The sequence below is a fragment of the Lacerta agilis genome, chromosome 4, assembly GCF_009819535.1.
Source record: "Lacerta agilis isolate rLacAgi1 chromosome 4, rLacAgi1.pri, whole genome shotgun sequence".
NCBI classification, from domain to species: Eukaryota; Metazoa; Chordata; class Lepidosauria; order Squamata; family Lacertidae; genus Lacerta; species Lacerta agilis.
The window spans coordinates 38,647,968-38,674,486 of NC_046315.1; the positions used below are offsets into that span (position 1 = coordinate 38,647,968).

General features: G+C 42.6%; 1 protein-coding gene across 1 annotated transcript; it reads left to right on the forward strand.

The window, feature by feature from the left end:
- The first annotated feature begins 417 nt into the window (after nt 1-417).
- Nucleotides 418-25,814, forward strand: GPA33 (glycoprotein A33). The gene is made up of 7 exons (XM_033146781.1): nt 418-714; nt 11,013-11,167; nt 16,660-16,873; nt 18,782-18,946; nt 22,671-22,781; nt 23,999-24,122; nt 25,636-25,814. The coding sequence occupies exons 1-7, from the start codon at nt 675-677 to the stop codon at nt 25,775-25,777; spliced, it is 951 nt and encodes a 316-aa protein (XP_033002672.1). The 5' UTR covers nt 418-674; the 3' UTR covers nt 25,778-25,814.
- The last annotated feature ends 705 nt before the right edge of the window (nt 25,815-26,519 follow it).

Here is a 26,519-nt window from a genome sequence, read left to right on the forward strand (position 1 = left end):
CCAGAAACAGAATAGTGATTTTCTGAGCTTTAGCTATAAATGTACCCTAGACAATAAATTGCAGCACAGTGGGTGGAGAAAGTGGAAAGTGTTTTAACAGCACACAACATGAAAACAGTGCTGAATAAACAAAATATTGTAGCACATCTGTCAGGTTAGCAGAATGAATAGAAATTAGGCTAGGCTGCCACAGATAACACCTAGTCTTGATGTCTTTAATGGCTAATGTCTTGAATAATCACCATAAAAATTGTAGTGCCTGCAGCAGCACCAGTGTGCTCCTCTTACCACAATATTTTTCTCATAGTACTTGCACGAGCACTTTCACCTGGGCGTTTGTGATACGTTATTGCTTCTTTTGTGTACCCGTCTGTCAGAAGGGATCAGGAATGATAGGTTGTTTGCTTAGGTGCGGATAGGGTGAATTAAACAGGCAGGGTAGTTTCCTTCAGCTTGAAAGGGAAAAGATAAGAACACAGCCTGCCCTCCTAGTTTGAAGGGGTGGGAAGGTGAGCAAGGGTGAAAGGGGAAGGAAGCAGAAACAGCACAAACAGCACAGAAGAGGGGAGACAGTCCAAGCTACAACAGGAAGGCAGGTTGTCCTTCCCTCAAACTTCAGATTAATCTTTCGTTACCTGGATATTTGCTTGGGTGAGGGGAAAAAGCACACCATAATGGCGAACAAGGAAGTAACATGGTTTATACTCAGTGCAGGTGAGTACCGGTAGTACTTTTTGCCTACCAGTGGTATGCTAGTGCGATGGACAGGGAGAAGGGTGACTCTGTCAGTAGATATTTGGTGCCCATGGATATTTCATTGTACAAATCTCAGGCCTTGCAGTCCAACAAATGTATAGTAAATACCAATCTGTTGTGCAGGATTTCGGTGTCTCCCATAAAGTCTTTCTGTTACTGGGATACTGCACTGACCCTGTACTTATACAATTCTTTGTTGCTGTTGAGAAAATGTTATTTTTTCCCCATTGGCGCCTCTATGTATTTTGCAACAGCTGCGTAGAATGTGGATGAAGAAGCAGTGTTATGGGTACCTTTGTGATATTTCCAGGGTTAAGCAGCACAGGACCTAGGACCATACCAGTTTATAAATGTTGACTTTTTAATGTTTCATTTAAATTATTTCCTTAATGTTGTGGGCTACCAGAATGCAACAGCAATGCCAGACTGTTCATCTAGCATTAGATTAAAAAAGAAACACAGAAGCAGGAAGGCTACCCTGGCACATTGCTCTGCCAATATTTTAATTATCCTAAGTTGTTTGCAGTGCATTGACATGAGGAAAGGAACATTCTGAAATGGTTTTCTTAAATGAATGAAGTCTCTCCACTTAGGTTAAGTGGAGAAATCCTAAGCATATGAAGCTGCCTTATACAGAGTAAGGACATTGGTCCACCTAGCCCAGTACTGTATTGCTCTAATTCATAGTGGATCTCTAAGGCTTCAAAATCAGTACATGAGATGCTTTATTCAGAGATGCCAATGTCCTTGTTGTACATTTGCTGCACTACTATGGTCCATTTCTAGCTTGCCACAGGTGGATATCTACCGGATTTATGATGGAGATGAGATTTGAGGGGAGGGGCTGGGTTTCTGACTCATAGTCTACTCTTTTAACCACTACACTATGCATTGTTTCTCCCTTCCCTGATCCCTAGTAGAATAGATTAAAAAGAATCCACAGTAATAAAGGACGCAAGCTCACACCTCTTTGTGTGGCTATTTGTCACAAAAGTGATCAGCATTAAAGAGAGAGAGAAAAGAAAAAGTGATGGATGGGACAGTGTTTCATATTCTCATTTCATTCAGGATTAGATACCTTGGCGGGACTTGGGCTATGACCTGAACAGCACTTTTCTGTGCAATCTGCTACTGATGTTTGTGCAGTGAGGGGACATAGCATACACTACAGTATCTTCTTTTATTCCCATGCAAAAAACATGTACCCCATGTTTATGAGAAACCCATAATGACCTCATGTTTACGAGAAACCCATAAAGACTTGTTCTGCCATAGGGGGTGACGAAACTCAGATGATAGGAAGTGTGGCAAGGAGCACCTAAAGTGCATTTAACTGTGGGATGAATTCTGGCCCTCCTCACTAGGGATGAGCAACCAACTGGCTCACCCTAGAAGTGCTCAGCTTTTTCCAGTGCTTGACTGGAACACTACAAGAACTTTCCCTCTGCTAATCTTAATTACCCAGGGTGCAAGCCTTTACCTTGAGGATTAAGTGGCACTCCCATCAATGCAGCTGACGGTCCACAGTGGGAGGGGGCAAGGAATCTCAGCACATCATTTGTCACCTTTTCCATCAAGGACCCACCTTTCTCATCACCTCTTGCTTCCCCAAGGCAAGACAACCTGTGTTAGGAAAGGTGAAGAAAGTGGAGATATTGTTGCAGGCATTGAGCACCAATGATTTGCGGAGCACCTTTTCTCATTTGGGACCTAGAACTTGACTACAAGTCCCAGGATTCCTAATAGGAAAAGATGTCCCATGTATCAATTGTTGATGCACTATCTCTTGTCCTCTTGGAGTCAAGTTCCAGGTTCCCAGTGTGAAGAAATGTGCCATACATCAAGCAATGCATCATTTCCTTCCAAAGATTCTGGGAACTCTAGCCAAGTCCCAGGTTCTCTGGGCAGGGGGAGATCAAGTTGATGGGAATGCCTGCCACTGCTGAAAACATACTCCATTCCTCTTCCCTAAGGCAGAAAAAACCCTTATCTTGGGGAAAGGGGAGATGATTGTAGTAGAGGCAATGGACTAGCTAGCAGCAATGCATGGGGCATCTTTTCCTCCCAAAGATCCTGGAATATACGGCCCCTGGTAGAAAAATATATTTCTCATGTCACAGGGATGGGAGTGAGGTCCTGCCACCATCTCCTTCCCAAGTAGGATTTTTGTTGTTGTTTTTTGCTTTGTGGATTGGTTCAGATGGGTGGGGAGGGGAGGGGGCAGAACAAAGGTAGGTTATATGCTTGCATTGATTTTGCTTCCATTGATTCAAACAGAGCGCTTGCATATTTGAGCACTCTTGCTTAAATGCTTGCCTCACCATCTGTGGATGAAGACATACAGTACAACGTAAGTTACAGAGAAACTGTGATCATTTAGAATTCTTCAGGTACACCTTTCATAATAAATGAACTCCATGTTAACTGTGGAATTTGTGCCTGTTGGGCACCTTCTTAAGACACGAAGAGTGGATTTACCTAGAATGAAAGACAGAAGTAGATCATGAACCCTTTAGTTAAGTGATAATTGGAGCAAACACCATAACCTCAATGTGAGAAACTTGTGATAATCAGCTATCAAGTGGTAAAACACCATCGTTCCCCCAAACTTAATCACATTTTCATTTTTTAAACATTTTCCTTCTGTTTGACTTTTAACAACTGGGGTGGGGGTAGGATATGGCTGAAGTATTTCTGCATTCTGTTGCAACTTTTGAAAACTACTCATTGAACTCTGATACTAAAACTGTCGAACTGATGATTTGAAAGAGTCAAATAGGCAGCTTACACAGTTTGGATGTTTGACACAGGGGCTAGCTGGCATAAATCCCCTGAAGCATGCCAATTGACCTTTGGCGAGTCAACCCTTCTCATCATAACCTGCCTTATAGTGTTGTTGAAGCAACAAAATGTAGGGCAGGAATTCATGCATGCTGCTCTGATCTCCTTGCAGGAAGGGCAGCATAAAAATGTCGTAAGCAAACAAAGCAAAGTTCATATGCTTACACAACAGCAACGTGGCCCCATCCACCCAGAAACTGTACAATGAACAGTGTACAATGAGGAGAAGTTGGACCGTACCTGCTGCCTCTGCCTCTCCAGACACCCGTGCAATAGCTTTCTGTGTATGATACAGGCTATTCTCTGTGTGATCAAGGGCCCTGCCTTTTGTAGGGTCCTCCATTGTAGGTCCCATGCCAGGGGTGGGGAACTATTTTCAGCCCAAATATCACAGTTCCTTCTGGGCAGTCTTCCCAGAGCCACAGGCCAGTGGTGGGCAGAGGCAGAGGCCAAAGTGGTAACTGCAGCAAATGTGAAAGTTACCTTTGTACAGTAGGCTAGTTTCTATGCACATTCCCACACACCTGCTCTTGCTTATTCAGGCAAACAATAATCAATTGTCCCAGTTTCAGCCAGACGAGAGAACTCAAGGAGGGTACAAAGAAGGGTTGTGGTCTGATGAGAGGGGATGTGGCTGGGAAGGGGGGTATGGTTTGGGGAGAATCCCAAGGGCCAGATAGAGAGCTGATGGAGAGTGGGAGCAGAAAGAACAGCCCTGAACGGACATGCCTCCCTGGATTCCTGGCACATGATTTCTGACTGTCTATCAATTCTCTCTTGATGATGGATTTCCTTCTAGCATTACAGGAAAAAAATATTTAAATTAGTACAAAGTTTCTGTTTAAAGTTGTCATGAAAGACATCTGTTTGTGACTGGTACACACTTCTAGCACTCTCTCTCATATCATCCTGCTGATCCTCAAACGTGTATGAGCATGCTTCCACTTGCCCAATCATAGTCAAAAACTTGCATTTTGTGCAAAGGTACCATATTTAACAGAGTTGTGAAGACCTTCTTTCAAAAGAAAAACAGCTCTGGGAGGAGGGGATTTTGAACAGAGAAATAGGAAGGGCAAGGAGATATAGGGGACATATAGGGGAGACTATAGCAGGCACACACATTTCACAGGGCTCTCTGAATGCTGCAGGTGAAGCTACTCTTGCTTTCTGGACCGCTTCTCACTGGGAGCAAACGATCCATACAATCCTGCAGTAAACTTTACTCATTTTTGTCTCTCACCACCCGCCTTTTGGCTCCTCTTACCTCCCACCAGCATGTAGCGACCAAAAGAATATCCCCAATGGAATGTCACCCTCAATAGAAAAAAAAATGACCTGAAGCCCTGTTCTAGACATAATAGTTATAATATTTTTTATTTATTGTATCCCACCCATCTGACAGGATAAGGAAGTCTATGTGGGGAGGATTTGTAGTAGAGATAAAGCAGGCAGGGAAAGGGTTAAGCACCCCATCTTTCCTGCTCTCCCCTCCCAAAAGCTGTTTTTCTTTTTAAAAGAATTATATTGGAGCGCCGTTACTTTTATTTGTCTATAATGCCTTTTTCAGTCCTCTGCTTCCTGGGTATCCCTAGACCAGGCATAGGCAAACTCCAGCCCTCCATATGTTTTGGAACTACAATTCCCATCATCCCTAGCTAACAGGACCAGTGGTCAGGGGTGATGGGAAAGGTAGTCTCAAAACATCTGGAGGGCCGGAGTTTGCCTATGCCTGCCCTAGACCCATCCATGGGAATTTATAAAAATAAATTTAATATTTTAAGCTTTTAATTGTATAGGGCACCCCCACCTCTGCTCTCCAGCCCCCATATTTGTGGAATTTTGTTGAAGTCCTGTCTCTGCATTTGCTGGTCTTAAAACGATTTGATCAGTTTCCAAAACCGATTTATTTCATATTTTTAGCCTCTTTTAACTTGCTTGTTCAACGGAGGGTTGTTGTGTTTTTTTTTAAAGCATTGACAGTTAGTGATGTGATGAACATCACAGGAAGAAAAGAGAAAGAAATACAATGGATGCAGAAGGAAGCATGCCAGGATGGAACAAAACAGGGAGTTGTCAAAGCCCAGAGAAAAATGCAGCGATTATGCTTTGTTCTCAAGGATCTTCCTATGTTGAAACTGGATTACAAGCCAGTCAGGGAATGTCAGCGCAACAGAACAGATAAAAGAAAAGGCACCTAGGAAATTAACCCATTGCCTGCCTGTTGCCAAGCAAACTAGGTACAGAAATCTGATTAGAAAACTGTTTCACAAAACACAGGGCAGCCCAGGCTTTCCAAAGCACCTCAACAAAAGTTGCTTCTGGCAATGACCGGTACCTCATCATCTATGTCAAATGCATGACTTCATTAAAGGCTGCCAACTTCACTGTTGCCACTCCAAACTGTTGAGTGCACTTGTGATGACTGCTTGGACTTATTACTGCAAGACTCTGCTTTTGTAGGCTTTTGCTTCCTTGTTGTTCCTTCCAGTGTGGTCTTCTTCTTCTTCTTCTTCGATCACTCGTAGCCGAGTAAGATTGTCTTCCATAAACACAGTTTTAACAATGAGTCCGTAAGTGACTGTGGAGGCCAATTCTGGACCCACATGTCGTTCTACAGTGGGGACATTGGTTCCCGGGCGGGAGTTGATCACGGTGTGGATTTGTTGACCACCAGCATTACGCTATCCATTTTTAAGTTCGGAATAGAGTAGTTGCTTTGGAAGACAATAATCAGGCATCTGCACATGACCAGTCCAACGAAGTTGATGTTGAATAATCAATTGCTTCAACACTGGTGATCTTTGCTTCATCCAGTACACTGATATTAGTTCGCCTGTCTTCCCAAGTGATGTGTAAGGGCCTTCTCTGTAGTGGCACCCTGACTAGAATAACCTCCCACTACTTTAGTGTAGTTCCAATGGATGGTTAAAACACACTTGTTCTCTTAGGCTTTTGGATAAATTCAGGACTTTTTTCAGCCAGAATTTGACGGAACTGAGTTCTGGCACCTCTCAGGTGGGGATCATTGCCATTATAAGAGAACAAGGCGTTCATGGTGAGTTCCAGCACCTCTTTTTCTAGAAAAATGGCACTGGATAAATCTCACTGGGTGCCTTCAGCTCCTAGTATATTCTGAATTGCCTGTTTTTTTCCTGGTTTAAATATTCCACTGTGTTGTATTATCTGATATACTATGTTGTTAGTTTTTTAAATATAATTTTTATTGCATTTTTGAAAGTTAGAGAAAAGAATAAATTAAAAGTTACACCAGAATACACAAAAAGGAAAGTAAAAAAGAGAAAAATAAAAGAAAAAATACAAATAAGAGAAAAAAGAATTAAACACACACACACAATTGTTCAAAGGATACAAACCATAATTTGAATATTCTATACAAAAGGCTCCCAGAAATAAATTACATTAATATTTCTACTTTTATTTCTACAGTCACTTTCTTTCTGATTCCTTTATTTAAATCATTTTTTCCATTATATCTGTGAAATTAATCTAAGCACAACCAAGTATTATTCTTGAAACCATATTTAGTCAAGTAGTTTTTGAAGCAAACCCATTCCTTTTTTACCTTGTCGCCTGAGTGGTTTCTTATTAGTTCTGTCATTTTGGCTAGTTTGAGGTACCGGTACTCACACAACTTCAATTGCCACTCATCTTTTGTTGGTATTAACTCACTTTTCCAGTATTTTGCTAGCTGCTGTTGTCGCGTAAAGAAACACTCTTTTATATTCATTTGGGATGCTTATCGTTAAAATGCCTAATAGGAAAGCTTCAGCTTTCTTTAAAAATGTATGTTTTAGCATTTTCTTTAGTTCTTCATAAATCATGTCCCAAAATTTTTACATTTGGGGACATGTCCACCACATGTGGAATAAGGTTCCTTCATTTTGTTTACATCTCCAACACTTATTACTGTTATTTTTATTTATTTTGGCTAATTTGCTTGAGGTCAGGTACATTTTCATAAAGTTTTCTTTTATCAGATAGCACGCGGTGAATTTTAAATCTGTTTTCCATAGATTTTTTCCATTTTCCCATCTCGATAGGATAACCAAAATCGTGTGGTTATCTGATATACTACGTTGTTTTATATGTATGCTGCAAACTGCCCTGCAATTCCTATGTAATTAATCAAGGGTGGCCTAAAAGAATGGCGAACAAATAAAGTGCCAAAAAGATTCCCACTGCTAAATAAATAGCCCTTTGGAGAGGGTGTCACAGTTGCCAGGTAGGAATGCAAGTTACATGCTGGAGCCCTAAGCTACTCGCATTCTGAGCTTAGTGGGGGAAGGCAGCTCAGAAAGCTCTCAGTTACTGACAAGTTGAGGATGGAGAGCTCAACAACATTTTAATATTTTGCCAATGCAACCATGGATGTCTAAAGCTAGCCCTTCATGGCTCTGCCAAGGAAAGCTTTTCTCTCTCCCTGAAAATAAGCTACCCCAAGTCAAGCAGAATGCTTGGGGGGGGGGATACCAGAAGGTGAGGCCTTCATGCCTAGCAATTGGTCAGTTTTGGTTTCTCTCAGTTTTTCATTTTTGCAATCAGTGCTCCACATTTCCACATCAGTCTGAAGTTTGTTTTTTTTAAAGTCCTCAAGAAAACACATCTGCATTTAGTTTAAATTTCTCCAATTGCACACATTTTATGCAATTTTGCCTAATATATACCCTTCGTTGCAAAGCAATTTCTTCTAATAGAATTCATTTTTATATTTTCGCTAATATATGCATTTGTCTCTCTCTCTCTGTGTATGTATATATATACATACATACATATATGTGTGTGTATGTGTATGCATTTTTGTACCCATTACTTTTTAAAAAGATGCTGTGTTTGGTTTGCATTCAGAAAGTGTGAATTAGATAAGCTTGCCTTTAAATGAGAAATGAATCTGATTTCTCCTACATCCCTATTCACAGCACAGGAAAAACACTGGAAGTGGCCGTAAACCAGGACAGAATATTTGTCCATCTATCCCAGAAAAAATTGTGATGGGCCATCAGCAGTTCCCCAGGGTCTCTAGCAGTGGCCTTTCTTATCACCTGCTACCTTAAACCGGGTACTCCCCAGATTCCACATACTGCTTATGGCTCTCCCACCATGATTTACATATCCTCGGTGTTGTATTGGGATTTGGATCCTATGGAAGCAGGGCCAGCCCTATCATTAGACCAGGGGTCAGCAACCTTTCTCAGCCGTGGACTAGTCCACCGTCCCTCAGACCATGTGGTGGGCCAGACTATATTTTGGGGGGGAAATGAACGAATTCCTATGCCCCACAAATAACACAGAGATGCATTTTTAATAAAAGCACACATTCTACTCATGTAAAAACAGCAGGCAGGCCCCACAAATAACCCAAAGATGCATTTTAAATAAAAGGACACATTCTACTCATGTAAAAACACACTGATTCCCAGACTGTCCATGGGCTGGATTGAGAAGGCGATTGGGCCGCATCTGGCCCACGGGCCTTAGGTTGCCTACCCCTGCATTAGACACTTGTCTCGGGCAGCAGATTTGGAGAGGAACTGGGCTGGGCTCTCCCCTGCTGGCTGTCCAAGCTCACTCTGAGTGTGCCTCCTTGCCAAGTGCTTCCACCGTGCTTCAGCCCCTGTTGCCAGCGGCTGATTGTCTTATTTCATGTGGCAAAATGGCTTAGGGTGACAATGTATGTATGTTTGCTCACAAAGGAATTAGTTTAAGTGTGTTTTATGGGACTGGCTTCCTGTATGTGAACACAGGATTGTAGCCTTAGTTTTGTTTTAATTTCTGGTCTCTAGACTTGAGAAAATTCCAGTGCCATAGACATTTAAACCAAAGAATTCTGGGAACTGTAATTTAAGGGTATTTGGAATTGTAGTTCTGTGAGGGGTAAACTACATTTCCCCAGGATTCTTTTTTGGGGGGTGTCTTTTAAATGTGCTTTAAATAAAAACACTGGGAGTCATTCCTTAGTCCCTGAGCCCCTTCTTTTTAGCTCAGCTAAATCCCCCATCAGATGGGGTTCCCAGGTTACCTTGGTTACAGAACAAATACAGCTTTCTGATAGGTTCTTGGCGTATATGAATTTTTATAGAAACACTCCCCTCAACTTAAATTTCAGTGTGCGGGGGGTGGAATTTTCTGAGTGAGACATTTCTCTGCAGTTTCTCTAAAAGGGTTGGGCGCTCTCACTTTTTCTGCCTTTCTCTCTGAATCCTGGTCTTATGACCCGATTATGAACCCACCCTGGAGGAACCGGTTTCTCCAGCACAATTGAGTTACCTCAGAACATAATAATGTACACTGCAAGAAACAAAAGCCTTGTGGGCTAGCTTGCTGTTGGTGTTTCTTTGCTCCCTGCTGCTCAAGAGCTGAGAGAAGATCTGAGAGTCCTGGCCACCAACAGCAAGCTAGCTCTTTCCAGATAGAAGGACTGTACAGGAAGTTGGACAGGTGCCTCAGGGATGTAAGATATAGGATAATATGCAAATAGAATCATAGAGTTGTAGGGAGCCTTATGGGTCATCTAGCTTAATCACTTACTCGTTGCAGAAAATTCAGAGGTACGTGGTGGTTAAGCATGTGTTTCAAGACCTTCAGGGAGGTAGTCCACTCTGCCCTTGACAATTGGTTGTGTTGTCAAGCTGCTCTTACCGTCAATAGGTTTTGTGTGCAAACTGAATTATGGGGGGACAATGGATGGAACCCCCCACCTGCCATCCCTTTTCGTACTAGCTGCAGATGCAGACAAAAAAAGTGGAACTGCTTTATGTGTCAGCTGGGTGTGGTGACAATAAAAACTTAACGTTCAAAGGACCTTGTCCCCTTGTAGATACTTCCTTCTACATCCCCGAATGAGTCATTGAACTCAGCCTCATGGAAGCCGGGGGGGGGGCAGGACAAATAAGATATGAAGTCGCAGATGCTCTGCCAGATCCTTTCTCACCCCGTGTTACGTTTTACTGTATAAACTGATCTGATATGCACAGACTACTATTATTTTAGTAATTGTTTTACTGATTGTCCTGCAAACCACTTTGTGATCATCTGTAGTCTATTAATCCTGGAAAGAACTAATGCTTCTTGCTTGCCCGGATGGAGGAATGTGGGTGTGGACATAGAAAGCTCTGGTTTTCATGCAGCTGGAAGGTAACCTACTGTACAAAGGTCACATTGATTGCCCTACCTACCTATGTCTTAAGGGGATGCAGCCTTTGGGTTGGAAAAAGTTTCTCCAACCCTGTCCTAGAGCAGGCGATAAAGCGAGTTTCTTACAGAAGGCAGAAACAATATCAGACACAATGCAGATGTGTGTGATATCTTAGCAGGGCGTCCTAACTTATGCATGCTGGCTTTCCAGTCAAACCGACAAAGATAACAGTGGACCTTCTGACCTCTCTTTCTCTTTTTAGTTGTGGCAGCTGTTCACGCCCTCTCCGTAAACACACCTCAGAAGCATGTGCAAGTGAAAAAAGGAGAAAATATCACTCTACCATGTACCTACGAAAGCTCTGTTGTTAATCCAGCTGACGGGGATGTTGTTGCCTGGATGAAAATGCCAAATGAGGTGGGCAGCCATGGTGCAAGGCATATGATATGCATGAGTGTCTGGGAGAAAATGGCACTCTGTGAAGAAACAGGTGTGCCAAAACACCAGAGGAGCCTCTTTGACCTCTGTCAGTGAGCAACCTTTCAAGGGTTCCCTTGGTCTTGGGCTGCAAGAGGATGGGGCCAGATGGTAGCCTGAATTTTGTTTTAATTCCAGATCTTTAGTCTTGTGACACATAACATCAGGCTGTCACTTTGGCTTCGATCCAGCACTTGACAGAGGCAGTTAGTCATGCATAGCAACTGGTGGTTCCAGATGGGGGCACATATCCCCTAGGGCCTATCCAGTTTAATTCAATGTGAGCTGGATGAGCAGTACTGGTTCAGATGGTTCAAAAGCAAGTCTGTCTGTGTTCAGCGAGGTTAACTCCCAACTAAATGTCCAGTACCCCAGGTCTGTGCACGGCTACATGGAGGCAAGTCTCATTGAATAAGAATATTGTGCACTGGGAGCATTGCCTACTACAGTGGTACCTTGGTTTACAACCATAATCCGTTCCAGAGGTCCAATTGTAAGTCAAAACGGGTTGTAACCCAAGGCGTGCTTTCGCCAATGGGGCCTCAAAAAAAAAAAAGGGCTGTAATCCAAAAAAAGGGACATGCACTTCCGGGTTTGACGTGGTTGTAATCCAAAATGGTTGCAAACCAAGGTACTGGAGCCTTATTTGCCCCTACGGGTTCCCATTGTTGCGCCCGGTGAGAGAACATGGAAGTAAAAAAAAACCTGAGGCTTCTGGCTTCAGAGAGAGAGAAAGATTTAATTTCTGCATGCAGAGGTACCTGGGTGTTTAGATAGCCAAGCAAGTACAAAAGTTAGTCAGTTTACCAGCAGTTCTTATACAGTTTTCCAACTCATTCCCCCCACCTTCGGAAAACTTCCTCTTGTCCATATAAGGAACATTTCCTGTTGTACATATAAGGCAAATGACATTTAGCCAGAGTTGGTTCATGCGCACTCCAGCAAGGCCATCCTATCTCTTGACCTAGACAACAGTTCCTCTCAATGAAGGACAGCTACAGTACTCTCTGCGTAAGGTCTACTGTTCTTATCTCCAGACACTTAGTAAGGCAAAGCTTGCCAGAGAGAAGTACAATGCAGATCAAAGTTCACAGCTTTACAGAGCAGTTTCATACAGAAAAGCTTAACAGGGGCACTTTTATACTTAATACATTCACTGGACTAACAATACATTCAGGTAAATATATATAGGTTAGCTAATTAACTCCTTCCATTCCCTCCTCTTCTTCGGACCGCTGGAATTCTTTCTCCAGCGCGTCCCTGGGAAATGACTGATATTCTCTAGCAAGGGCAATGAGCTGAAGAATCCATGACACAACTTTATAAATCACCATATGCATGCATTGCATTAAACAGAAAATACAAAGGCATAGTAGCAAAATAACAATGGGGGATACAATACCAACAGATACAACAAATACAACTAAGGATCTTTTACTTCGAATATTCCTAACACTAATTACAGAAACTGTTCAACTGGTCACATTATCTGGTAACTGGTCAACACAAATTAAGGCAATATGATCATTCAGTCCTCCCATTCAGTGTTCTTTTCCTTCCCTTTCTTCTATTGGCGTGCACAGGGTCAATGGCCCCTCCCCTGTGCATTGGCAGCAGGTTTGTTGCTTCTTGGCCTTTGTTGCTTCCCTGGATCTTCAGCTTCAAGGGATGTTTCAGCACATTGTGGCAGGTCCTGTCTCTACATGAGGAGGCGGACACCAGCCACTTTCACCACTGGCAGTGTTGTCATAAAGACTGTAGGATCTATGCCACTTAGGTTTCAGAGTCTCTGCATAGGGATAAAACTAGCATAGCAAAGCTACATGGCATTAGGGCACCTGCTAAAAGAATAGGAGATAGTTACAGAGATTATATCTGCCCTTGGAGGGTGGTGTCTTGGGCCCCTCCAGCCTTTCTTTTGCCTCACAGATTAACCTCACAGGTATCGATATTGATCACACCTCAGTCCTCCTCCCTGTTGGAGGCAAGCTAGAATAACCCAATCAAATAAGGACAGCCTCCCATACACTCACAAGATATTACTGACCATGCCAGATCACTATCTCCTCGAAATACAATATTCTTCCGCAATAATTATCCCATAGCTCCTTGGTCTACTTCTTTGGCCCAGAATAATAATTCAGTTCATTTTTCCAATTCATGCAAACACTCTAAACTTAGAATACACACAAATATAAACAAATACACAATACAATCATACACACTATCATCATTAGCATCACCACAATTTCAGACCAATTTAGCATAAAACTCTGCTAATGTCAGGGAACAGAAAGATACAATTTCCCCCCCAAATAAAATCCATTTCTCCAACATCACTTTCAAACACACTACTAGAGCTATTGCAATTCTTACTATCTTGACATCCTTCAGAACATTCTCCTTTTAAGAAACTTTTACATAGCAACTAATCTTTTCCAATATAACATTGTACAAATGATCTAGGGTGTTTGGGTATAGCTATTTTCTCCTTACTGTCTTCTCTTTTCTAATGTTCCATTTCTCCATCCCAATTATATTACCAGTTCCAACAGCCATATCAGAGACTAACTTTCCCTCCTCTTCTGTTTCCTGCAAACAAGCACCAGCCATTGATCCTCAGTACCTAATTTTCTACTTACCACCTCACCAAGCCTATCAGGACCTTGTGTCCAAGAATTAACTTACCACCACCAACCTATTTTTGACCCTCAGGAGGACTTAAGGTGGAAACAGGGCAGTAGGGAACAAATTCTGACAGAGTTGGGTTGTCAGACAGAATAGAACTTGGCCTATTTATCTCGCTTCAGAGCCATCGATTGGTCACTCTCATCATCTCACACATGGCGGCCAGCTTAGCAAAATTGCTAACTCCTCACAACGGTGTTTCATTAGGACAATGGAGTTGAACCCTTGATGTGCTCATTCAAATAGTGACAATTTTCAGGTTTCTTTTAGGTAACAACGAATTATGGACAGGGCAATAGGGAAAAGCTCCTGTCTTTTTTAAAACAATCTTTGAAGGGCTTACTATATATCTACCACCTCTGAAGCAGAGCCATCTTCAGGCCTCTCTCATTGTCTCTCGCTTCCATGGCAACAACCTGGCGGTCCTCTCCATGGTTTGGACAATGGATTCACCCCCCTAGATGTGCTCTGCAACCTTGGCATGGAGGGTGGTGTATTGCCTTCAATATTGTTTCCTGCTGGGCAGGGGGTTGGACTAGATGACCCTTGGGGTCCCTTCCAACTCTATGATTCTATGATTCTGTGATATGTATACCTTCACTTTATCATCAATTTTTCTTCCAATCATTCCAAAATTTCTGCCCCCTTTTCCTCCTGAGGTTCAAACTTACTCCAAATCCTAACTTACACTGTCAGGGCTACACTGTCAGTTGCTAACCATGAGCCCCTTCCCATTCTACTTCAACATTCTCTTCTCCTTCATTCTACATCCCACAAACCTACATCTACATTCCCAAATAACTTTCTGCCAAGAAGCCATTTCTTCTGTTTCAAAACCTTCCCTGAAAAACTTAAAACCTGGGATATAAAATAAAACTTTTTCTCTCTAATCAACTTCTGTTGGAAACAATCAAACTGTTCAGAAGACATAATCTTCTCTTTTCTAAAGACATAATCACCTTTCCCCCCCTTTGTGGGAGGCAAATTTCCTTCCTTTGCAAGATTCACTGCTGCAAAGAGAAAAATCCTTGCTGTTTAAACTAAGGCTTCTCTCTGTTTCTGTCCATCTCCCCACTCTCATTGCTTTACCAAAGGTCAATTAAGAAACAAAATAAGACTGTACCAGCTTTAAAAACAAACTAACAAACATTCCTGATTGCAAGAGCAGCCCTCCTTTCAATGCTTCAGACACACTTTTACATTCACCTTAACATTGCAGAGAAATACTTTTACAGCCCATTCTATTGAAGGGACATACCTTGGCACACAAACAATTTCCAAAACACACTCACCAAACCCTGGGGTTCAAACAGATTCCTTGAAGGGACAACAAAACAAAACAACAAATACAAATTGTGCAGCCACATATACAAGAAAAAAAACAGACTTCCCAGACTTCATTGGCAATGCAGCAAGAAATGAAACAATTTTGGGAACACAGAGTTTGGGAACACACATTTTAGGGCTGCTTTCTGCCCCACCTTTCCAGAATGAATGCAAGCCTCAAGCAGGGACCAACACACACACACACACACAGGCACTACAGATACAGACAAACTCACAAAAATCACACTGCACAATCACTGCAAACACAGATCTCATACAACACACACATAGTGAAGGAAAAATCATAAAATTATTACAAGTCATAAATTTTTACACAGCAACAAAAATTCCAATTCCCCATCTCAGCAAGCTCAGGTTCAACCTGGGACACTCCTTCCACCTAACCAGACTTTTTCATGCACACACTCTCCGCTTCGCTAGGGACACTGAGTTCCTGCGTCTCATTCACTCAATACATCCACTGGAGCGTCCCCATACCATTCCCATACACAGAGTAAAATCACAGAAAAATTCTTAACCCCCTTCTCTCTCTGAAAAATTCTTAACCCCCTTCTCTCTCCTCCGAGAGGGCACCCCCCTTCTTTTCCCCACAGCCAACGGCACTCTTTTGCTCTCTGCTGGCTCCTTCCTGGCGGCCCTCTACGGCTCACGGCCAGGCTCCTGGCGGCCCTCTATGGCTCACGGCCAGGCTCCGGTGGCAAATCCACTTGCACACTACCGGATTTTAGCGGCGGCCCTCTACGGCACACGGCCGCTGCAAGATCGATCGCATCCTGCGCTTCCCCTTCCCTGGGAAGCTGCTCCCCCTGTGGAGCTTACCTGTCCTCTGCAGATCTTACTTCCCTTCCCCCCTTGCGGCCGCTTTCTCTTTCTCCCGTCGCCACGGTGCAGTTTGGCTCTCCCCCTGGGGTGAGCCAGTCCCTTCCCACAAACAGGCAGGAAGCGCGCTTGGGGCCAGCAAACGCCAGACCAGGAGAGCCTTTTCTGCTGTGCAGCGACGCCTCGGACTCCCTGTTTTCTCAATCCCGGGGAACAGCGAAGGGTTCCCGGCCAACGCACCACGTTATGGAGCCTTATTTGCCCCTACGGGTTCCCATTGTTGCGCCCGGTGAGAGAACATGGAAGTAAAAAAAAACCTGAGGCTTCTGGCTTCAGAGAGAGAGAAAGATTTAATTTCTGCATGCAAAAGTGATTTCTTCCCCTACTATAATGCATTTTTTGATTATTATTTTTTTACTACTGAATTGCCTCAGCAATGAGACAATTCAGGAGACAGGGATAGGTTGGGTCTTCTTGTGTTTTGTTTGTTCATTTTATGGTTAGAAATACTATAGTGACAAACAAAAGATTTGTCACAATAATTAAGTCTTTTAAATTGACTCTTCTGTCATTGTTAGGTAGAAATTATTAACCAGTATCTTCATGATGGTGGAATATGGATTACCGATGCTTATAAAGGTCGGGTGAACTTTTCTGGCAATACAAATAATCGTGACATTGGCATCATCCTCAGTCAAGCGACCTTGAATGACAATGGTACCTATGAATGCTCAGTCCGTATTCGTGCTGATCTTCCCTCGAGACAATCAAGAATGGAACTTTTGGTCCTTGGTAAGGCATTATGCCCTTTGTATACATACCAGTCTCACACCTTAGTTCAGTAGCAGCTCACAGCAAGCAGGAAGTGCTGCTTGCAATGATCAGGGAGTACTTGGATTGCTAAAACTGTGCTCCACTGCAACATAAGGCAGCCATGCACATTTGTTCTAGATGATGCTATCATGTAGTGTTTGTGCCATAGATCACTGGTCTTCAGCTGGTAGATCAGGACCCACTAGTGGACTGTAGCCTAATCCAAGGTGAGTCATGGTAGGAGCACTGCCACCATGCAAATATATGGTAAAAGGCTAAAGAAATGGGTCCCCAAATGCATGTTTGGGTTAAAAATGGATCCTAGGTCTGAAAAGGTTGAAGATACCTGCCATAGATGATCTTAGAGACATGGTAAAAGGTAAAGGGTCCCCTGACCATTAGGTCCAGTCGTGTCCGACTCTGGGGTTGCGGCACTCATCTCATGTTACTGGCTGAGGGAGCCGGCGTACAGCTTCCGGGTCATGTGGCCAGCATGACTAAGCCGCTTCTGGCGAACCAGAGCAGCGCACAGAAACGCCGTTTACCTTCCCGCTGGAGCAGCACCTATTTATCTACTTGCACTTTGATGTGCTTTCAAACTGTTAGGTGGGCAGAGAGACATGGTACTCACACAGCTTTTTTTCCCCATCTGGAACTCACCAGAACTCAGTTCTGGCACCTCTCAGGTGGGTACCATTGCCATTGTAAGGGAACAAGGGGGAGTTCTGGCACCTCTTTTTCTATAAAAATAACACTGTTGGTATTCATGACAGTGGAACTTTGGTTTTTGATCGTCTCAGAAGTTGAACGTTTCGGCTTTCGAATGTCGAAAACCCAAAAGTAACAGCTTTGGTTTTCGAACGATTTTCGGAAGCCGAACATGCCACACGGCTTCTGTTTTGAGTTTCCCTATTATATTGAGGCTTATGTATTGTGTTGTCGGTTTTCAAATGTTTCGGAAGTCAAACAGTCTTCCGGAACAGATTATGTTCGAAAACCGAGGTTCCACTGTACTAATGGAGAGAATGGTGATGACAGACATATATTTTAACCAAGTTTTTACTCAATGGAAATATGAAGAAGTGAGGAAGTTAGGAAGTTATTTTATAGCAGATAACACTACCCCCATGTTCTGGCAGCAGTTCTCCAGGAATTCAAATGTCAAATTTCATCTTGTTGCAAAATGACCCGTGATCACTGGATGAAGGGCACAGTATAAATTCAATAAATAATAATTTTAATATTCCCCATGACTTGCTACTGATCCTTAAATTGGAGTAGTTGAGGTATGAACTTGATACCTTCTACAGAGCATGTGCACTTCTGCAAAGCCAGGGTTAGGCAACCTAAGGCCTGCAGGCCAGATGCGGCCCAATTGCCTTCTCAATCTGGCCCACGGATGGTCCGGGAATCAGCGTGTTTTTGCATGAGTAGAATGTGTCCTTTCATTTAAAATGCACCTCTGGTTTATTTGTGGGACCTGCCTGGTGTTTTTACATGAGTAGAATGTGTGCTTTTATTTAAAATGCATCTCTGGGTTATTTGTGGGGCATAGGAATTTGTTCATCTCCCCCCCTCCCAAAAATAGTCTGGCCCACCACATGGTCTGAGGGACAGTGGACCGGCCCACAGCTGAAAAAGGTTGCTGACTCCTGTGCTAACCTATTGCCCCCACCCAGTCAGCTTATGTGCCTAAAGAAAATTGTGAAGATGTGCAGATTTTGGGATAAAACTGTAACGGGTCACTGTTGTTTGTGAAGGTCAGATGTATTACTGCTGGTGATGGGATCTGAAGACCGAACATGTTTTAGGCTCTCCCCAACACAACAGTTTCCATTCTTATGTTGCTGAATTTGCTCAGGTTATTCTTTCCCCCTATCTATCTAGTGCCTCCATCCAAGCCAGACTGCAAAATTATAGGGACCACAGAATACGGACAAAACATTAACTTGACCTGCAATTCTATCGAAGGATCCCCCAAACCTGAATATTCCTGGCAAAGCTACAATCCAGAAAACAAACAACGAGCACTCGTAGGAACAGTAACACCAGGTATGCAGCGAGATGTCGGTACTTTGTGAAAATCAATTTTCTGTATTCAGTTTTTAAATGCATGCAAATATTTTGAAGTCTATTAATGTAAAAATAGGAATTAAAAACCATCATTTTAATTTAGTCCTTAAAGTGTTATCTAGTCATGTAGCAAGCAAGCACAGTGTAGATGTGATCTTCCCTTGTCCATTCTCATGTTTTCCTTCTCTCGCTGGTCATCTCTGCCATTTTCTTCATCCCTGATTTCATTCAGATTACAGGCAGCAACCATTTTAGGCACATCTGATGTGTGCGACTGCACACACATGCACTGAACCCAGAATTGACTCAAAAACATCACAAAAAGGAGTGGAACAGGGTGGGGGTGAAATGGGGTAATTGCAGGCTTTTTCAATGGTGCTTTAAATATACACAATTTCACTTAAATGTGTGGTGCCTTGGAACGTAACCCCCACATAAATTGGGAGTTTACTGTAATAAATTCTGGATTCGACAAGGCAAAAGTGGCACTCTTGTGACCTTCATTTCAGCAAGAGGCAGGTCCCTAATTCTACCAACAGACCTTGAAAATTAGTGCTTAGCTCAGTTGCAATGAATCCAGAATCACTCACTGCCTGGTTCTTCTCTCACAATGATTAAAATCATTACTTTGAAAACATACATTAATTAATGTAGGGTGAACACAGACAATTGTTCACCATGAGGCCATTACACAGTGGGGCTTGTAATTAATGGGTAATCTAGTTGCTTCTCTCTCCTCCTGCTGCCAAGTGATGGTAAGGAGGACTCTATCATGCTCTGGCCTCTCCAGTTCTCTGATGCGCCTGTTCCAAGCTCTCCCATGTGGCACTGACACAACCAGGTTTCCTGTATAGCAATTAAGAGATCCAGACTTTTTAAGCCTACATGTGTTAGGCTGGGTACGTGGGAGGTTGCAGCACACCCATCTGTCTTGGAACAGATTATATCACTATTGAAATAGAGGACGACACTGCACTTTGCATATCTTACTGTTTTCTTAACGTGAAACCACAAACATTTGTTTGCATTTGATGTTGAACAGCATTGCACAAACCTAACCATCTCCTGTTGGGATGCCGATTCCAGCGCCAATGTAGTGCTGGCTGAAGTGTCCAATGCCACTACCCTTTGAGTTGCTGTGAGATAACTTGAAATTTATGCAGCCTAATGATGCCAGCAGCATACTTGCTACCCTCTTGTTCCCCCTTGATCTCTGTCCCTCTTGGTTTATTAAATGTAGCAGACTTGTTGGGTCGGGAACATGGTTAATGCTTCATTGCTTGAGGGGGTGGTTCTTGCAGCTACTCATAATGAAGCCTTGTCCCCATCTGTTGCTTTGGACTAACTACTGACCAGTTTGCCAATGCCCACTTTTTAGGAAATGTGGCTGAGAGGGTTATGGTAGGGCACCTACAGTCATTCTTGAATGGTGCAGATTATAGAGTTCCAGTCCGAGTTCAGACCTGGCCACGGAACTGAATCAGCCTTGGTCAGCCTGATGGATGATCATCATCAAGAATGGGACAAGGGGAGCATGACCTTGCTTCCTTTGCATTCATGTGAGGCCCTATGGACCCATGGTTCTGGTGCATGAGAAACTGGCCAACTGCCTGCTCTGAAGAGGGCTGCATTTCTTCTGAAGGAGCAAGGCTAGGCATGTTCCTGGATCCAGGTTTGTCCCTGGAGGTTTAGTGGTCTTGGGAGCAAGGGGTGCATTTTACCATCTTTAGCTGGTATTTATTTATTTATTTAGATGATTTTTGAACCACTTAAAGAGCCAAGTGGTGTGCAAATAAAATTGTAAATAAAGCTAAAACCTACTAAACAATTGAACAATTGTAATTCAATTAAAATATGACAGCTGCCTGTTCCATGATTGGGATGGCCTGGCCACAGTAGTCCAGGTATTGGTAACTTCAAGACTGGATTACTGCAACACACTACGTAAGGCTTCGCTTGCTCCTGATTGGGAAACTGTTGTTGGTGCAGGGTGTGGCTCTATGATTGGGGACCAGAAGCGAGATCTTGTTCTCATGTAATACTATTCCTCAAAGATCTACACAGTCTACTTGTTTGTAACTTGGTCAAGTTCAAAATTTCCCAATTAGTACATAAAGCCCATAACAGCCAGCGACCAGTTTGGTTGAGGGGTCACCTTGCCCATGCGGGCCTACTCAACTGCTGACACTTTTATGTGTACCATGTAATGTTTGTTGTGCATTTATGGGGAGGTGATGGTAGTGTGGTGAAACCACTGCTTTGGAATTCACAGTCTATTGGCATTTTAGGCATCTTGCTGGAGATTATATATATATATATATATGTAATTTAGCTGCCTTTGATATTTTTAAAAGCTTTGTTGATCTCATTCTGTACTCTGCTTTAGGTAGCCTACATATTTTTCCTCAATAGTTCTTCAGCTAGCCTTTGTGGATGCAGATTGCACCCCCAAAAAACATGCTACCTTTTGATTGTCTAAGTAAGCCCTTAAAATAGCTCAAAATCATTTGCAAAGAAAATGTGTGCAAAATGTGCTCGTTCACCAGTTTTGCCCATAGGTGGCATCACTACACCAGAAAATAGGATCCCAGTCAGGCACTGTAAATACTGACATAATCCCCATCTCTAGGGGTATTGGTTAGTTTATTGTTTTCTTCTCATTTTGCTTCAGAATCAAGATTTAGCTCTGGTCCATATTTTTATATATTAAATTGTCAGTCAAGAAATCTACAAAGAAAGATCAGAAAAGTGCAACTTAAAGAGCGGAGTCAAGTTATTGCTGCAATTGGAGCCCGTAATGGAGGGCAGAGGATAGGCCTGGCATATTCTTTAATGTACCCTGTTTCTCCTAAAATAAGACATAGCCATAAAATAAGCCATAGCAGGATTTCTATGCATTTGCGAAATATAAGCCGTTCCCCCAAAATAAGTCATACCCCGAAAATAAGCCATAGTGATGTGGTACCTCCCATTAAAACAGCCTGGGGAGGCGTGGCTATGCAGCGTACCGATGCAACGTGGTTAAAATAAGGCATCCCCTGAAAATAAGCCATACTGTGTTTTGTTGAGCAAAAAAATATATAAGACGGTGTCTTATTTTAGGAGAAACACGGTATCTGTATCCATGTTAGGATTAATGCAAATTGCATGGGAAAAGTACATAAAACATTGAAAATTGTGGTACAGTCACATGAAAGCACGGAACAAACGGGGTTTCATGTTGTTCCGACAAACCACCTAGTTTCTATGTGGTGTGAAATGTGGAACTGCTAACTCAGTCACAGGCATTATCAGAAAGCCAGCATTGTGCACCAAACTGGATTCTAATTCCTCTTCAATAGTGAGTCAGTCAATCTCTTTCATTTTAACCCATCTCATGGATTGTTGGAGGAATAAAATTGGAGCAATGACCGCCTGTACTGACTGGTCTGCTAAAACAGAATAAGGGACTGCATTTGGGAACACATGGTGACAAATGCAGTAAGCAAAACCACACGTGTGGCTTGCCTGCATCTTCTCTGCAATCGATCCTTTCCAGAGCTGAGGCTCCTGGGCAATGCTCTGGTCACTATGAAACCATCATCCAGGGTCTGTAAGACTCCTCACGTAAGGTGGATTTAAAACCGCAATATGGCTGAAGACACTGATTCTATTTGCACTTGCTAAATAATGATGACTCTTTGCATCTTCTCTTTTGCATCAGGAGTGCTTATGCTGAAGAACATCTCTACAGACACCACTGGCTACTATATCTGCCTTTCCAAAAACTCTGCTGGAGAGAGTTTATGCAACATCACTGTTAATGTCACACCACGTAAGATTGTAATATGCAATGATAGGGGGGAAAGAAAGCATGGTTATTGTAGTCTGATGGGCAAAGCATTTAAATCCCTAAAAAACCCCACATCCCATTTTAAGAACTAGTCTCACTTTGCTTAGTTGCAAAGCTTAGATGTGGCTGCTGTCGAGAATAAGCCCAAGGCTTTGTGATGACGTATGGCTCCGAGTGTGTTTCCACCCTACAGGTAGGTATTTGCTATCTAATAGCCATGCTTCGTTTGCTCACTTTTTAGGGAGTATCTACATGGCACCATCAAATCATTCCCCTATTTCCTGTAGGTTCTTCCTCTTTTTGAAAACAAGCCAAAACAGCACATTGGTAGATCACAAAAACTCAGCTATTTTCCCTAAGAGGCCTGGTTTTGATGTGTGTAATAGCATATGGATCAAGCAAGTCTGTTGTCATTCATCTATACCTCACACACCTCCTTTATTATTTATCACTTTTCTAACCAAGTGACATTTTAGCCGTGTTTCTTTTAAAGCGAACTTTTAACTTGCATCTTCCTACCTATTTTAAATTATTCAAATATTAATACAATAGAATTTAAGAAAAAATTAATTTCAGGGAATTAAAAAATGATTTTTTAAAAAAGACCGGCTTTCTCTATCAGTGCCATTTTATCAGCATGTTTATTAGATGAAAGGCAAGTTCCTTCCTTTTTATTCTGCTTTTAACTAGAGCAGTCCTTTTTCTGAGAAAAAAAATTCTTTAAAAATTTCTGTCACCCCCTAGAAAAGCCCCCCCCCTGCATTTTTTTCTGACTATTCTCCCCCATTATTGTTCTTGGTGACAGCTGCCATTTCCAACGTGCTGACCCCCCCCCCATTAAGTAGTAAACTACCCTACTGCCATAGCGAACCACTGAGAAAGTGTTAGATAATTTTCCTTGGGGTGTGTGGAATTTTGAGTGATCATTTTCACATAACTCTGTTTTATTCATTTGACCCCAACAGCAGCTAGAGGGTCACAGTTTCCCTAATCCTGTTCTACAGAAACCATCTAATCCAACCTAGGTGAGCCCCTTTCCTGGCTTGTCATTCACAAGTTGCTCATTTGTCATATTACTGGTATATTTAGCCAGAGCCACCCTCAGGATAGAGGGAGAACAGTAGTAAGAGCTCTTCCCCAAAGGAAGAGATTTTGTTTCTCAACTATGAGGTGACTAATGCTAGTATTTTCTTTTACAGCATCCATGAATTTTGCCCTACTTGGTGGAGTCATTGGTGGGCTTGTTGCTGTTATCATTATTATTGCTGTTGTGGCTTACTGTTGTTGCTGCAGGAATGGGAAGGACAAAGACTATGAAATGACGTGAGTGCCTTTCATTAGAAGGTGGGGGTGGAATGAAAGCAGCATGGAGAAAATACATATGCACCTATGGAGCAGCCGTCTCTCTCCACCCCCCTACAATGTCCCTGTTACTGCCACTTCCAATAGCTTTGTACTCAACATTTCCCCAACAAGCACAGCAAGTGCTCAGCTTTCTAGCTGCTAGCAGCAGGTAGAAATGGTTTAAACCAGAGCTTGCCAAACTTTTCAAGTTGGTGACGCACTTTCTGGACATGCATCATTTCGCGACACAGTAATTCATTTTACCAGCAAACTGGAGGTTGAACTAACCCCTTTCAGCCCCAGGAGGAGTGTGGGGAGTGTTTGTGTGACACATCTACACACTGCAGCCGACACAGTAATGTGTTGCAACACACAGCTTGGAAAGCTGTGGTTTGAACAAAAGAATGAGGAAAGGCCTTGGACCCCTTGGTAAATACTTCCAAAGCAATTTCAAACTGCTGAAAGTGTGCAGATTTTGGGGGAGGGGTGTGATTTCCCCTTTAAATATTCATACATACTTGAGATGGGAGTGGAATTGCTGATCTACTTATGTGCAAGAAAAATGGACCAGTTCAAGATGTCCATCCCTACCTGCTACCAGGGAGATGTTTGAAACACACTTTCTTTTGGTCCACCAACTATAACATTGAGGGTAGCTACATAAACCATTAGGTTTAAATGCACGTGGCTTTACCATTTCTTCGTGAATTCCTGCTTCATAATAGCAAGCCCCAACTTTATATTACCATTTTTGAAATTATGCTGTGAAAATGTTGCAAATGGAGATTTATACCATATTAATTCTCCAAATGGAGGTTATTCCTGTGAGATTAGGCAATTGTGAGAGTAAATAAAATAAAGCTGGCTCGGAAACCCACAAGGATATTTTGAGATTGACTTCAGAAATAGATTTGTAGCACGACTTAATGTTAAGGTGTCTAGCATTTACATTGTGCTACTCCTCCTTTTAGTATGCATAACAAACAACATATGTGAGGGGGCTCTGGAAAGCTTAAGCAAATGGAAATTTACCCAGTAGGTCAGAGACACCTCTTTGCCAAACTGAACTATTAAACAACTGTCTCTGAAGTTGTTAACAAGAACCAATTCACTCCTCACTTTCAGGTTTGTGCATGAATTACTATTTTTACATACATGGGCAAAGCATAACATGATGGTGGTAGCACACAGATCTCCACAGGGAGACTCATGAAACCTCAAAAGCCATGGGGCCGAGTAGTAATTTCCTAGTATTACTTTCTGGTAGCAATTCTGGAGGTAGGACCAGAACAACTCTAATATGGTATCTTCAACTCCCACTTCCTTGGGCCCCTCCAGGACGATGCCATAATTGACAGTGTCAAAAGCCACTGAGAGGTCAAGGAGAACCAACAGGCTTGCACTCCCCATCTCTTTCCTATAATATTGAGTCATCAGTTAAAATTAAATACAGGTAACTGAAAATTCACCTTCTTCTGCACCAAACTATTAGGGAGACAGAAAATGGCGATCAACCACCCGATGTAAAAATACGGGGACCTGCTGAAGAGGAGATTCAGGACGAGGAGGAGGAAGAGGAAGACAGGCACTACCCAGTACAGCCACCCATTTCCAGAGTGTCTCCGGAGGTTTAAGAAGCTGTGGCCCAGAGAGGAGCATTTCCATTTGAGAAGGGGGAAAAAAGACTATTACAGTGGTACCCCGCTAGACGAATGCTTCGCTAGACGAAAAACTCGCTAGACGAAAGCATTCGTCTAGCGGGAGGCTGCCCCGCTAGACGAAAAAGTCTATGGGGCTGCCTCGCAAGACGAAAAAATTTCGTCTTTTTTTTTTTTTTTTTCGTTTTGCGGAGCGCGGCTCCCATTGCCGCTCCGCAAGACGAAAACCCCGCTAGACGAAAATTTTCGCGGGACGAATTATTTTCGTCTAGCGGGGCACCACTGTAATATTAAATATTTCTCTTTCACCTTAACTCATGTGGCTTTCCAAGACAACATAGGCAGCAAGTTTGTGGAGGCAAAATCTAACTTGTTTCCTCATATGCATTTAGTGCATATCTACTCATAAGCTCCTTTCCAATTTGCCCATCGGAGACACTGTACAATGGAAAAGGACGGGGGACTCCAGGACAACTGTTATATTGTCAAATTGACATACACGCTCCATTCAAGTTTTCATGTGCTGCGATTTGAATTATTGTGAACTGACACTATCCAGTATATAGGAAAACAGGGATATCTTTTATTTCACTTTTCACTAAGTAGGCCACTGTGATGCAAGAAAAAAGAAAAGGAACCTAGAGCCTTTAGATGAGCAGTTTAAGACACTAGTTGTTACTTATTTGTTGTGTAGGATCTACATAACACCCATTATAAC

Excerpts from the sequence above, each read along its gene's own strand:
- GPA33 (XM_033146781.1), top strand. The coding sequence starts at position 675 with ATGGCGAACAAGGAAGTAACATGGTTTATACTCAGTGCAG. Across the intron at positions 715-11,012 it reads ATGGTTTATACTCAGTGCAG|TTGTGGCAGCTGTTCACGCC; the intron begins GTGAGTACCGGT and ends TTCTCTTTTTAG. Across the intron at positions 18,947-22,670 it reads CGTAGGAACAGTAACACCAG|GAGTGCTTATGCTGAAGAAC; the intron begins GTATGCAGCGAG and ends CTTTTGCATCAG.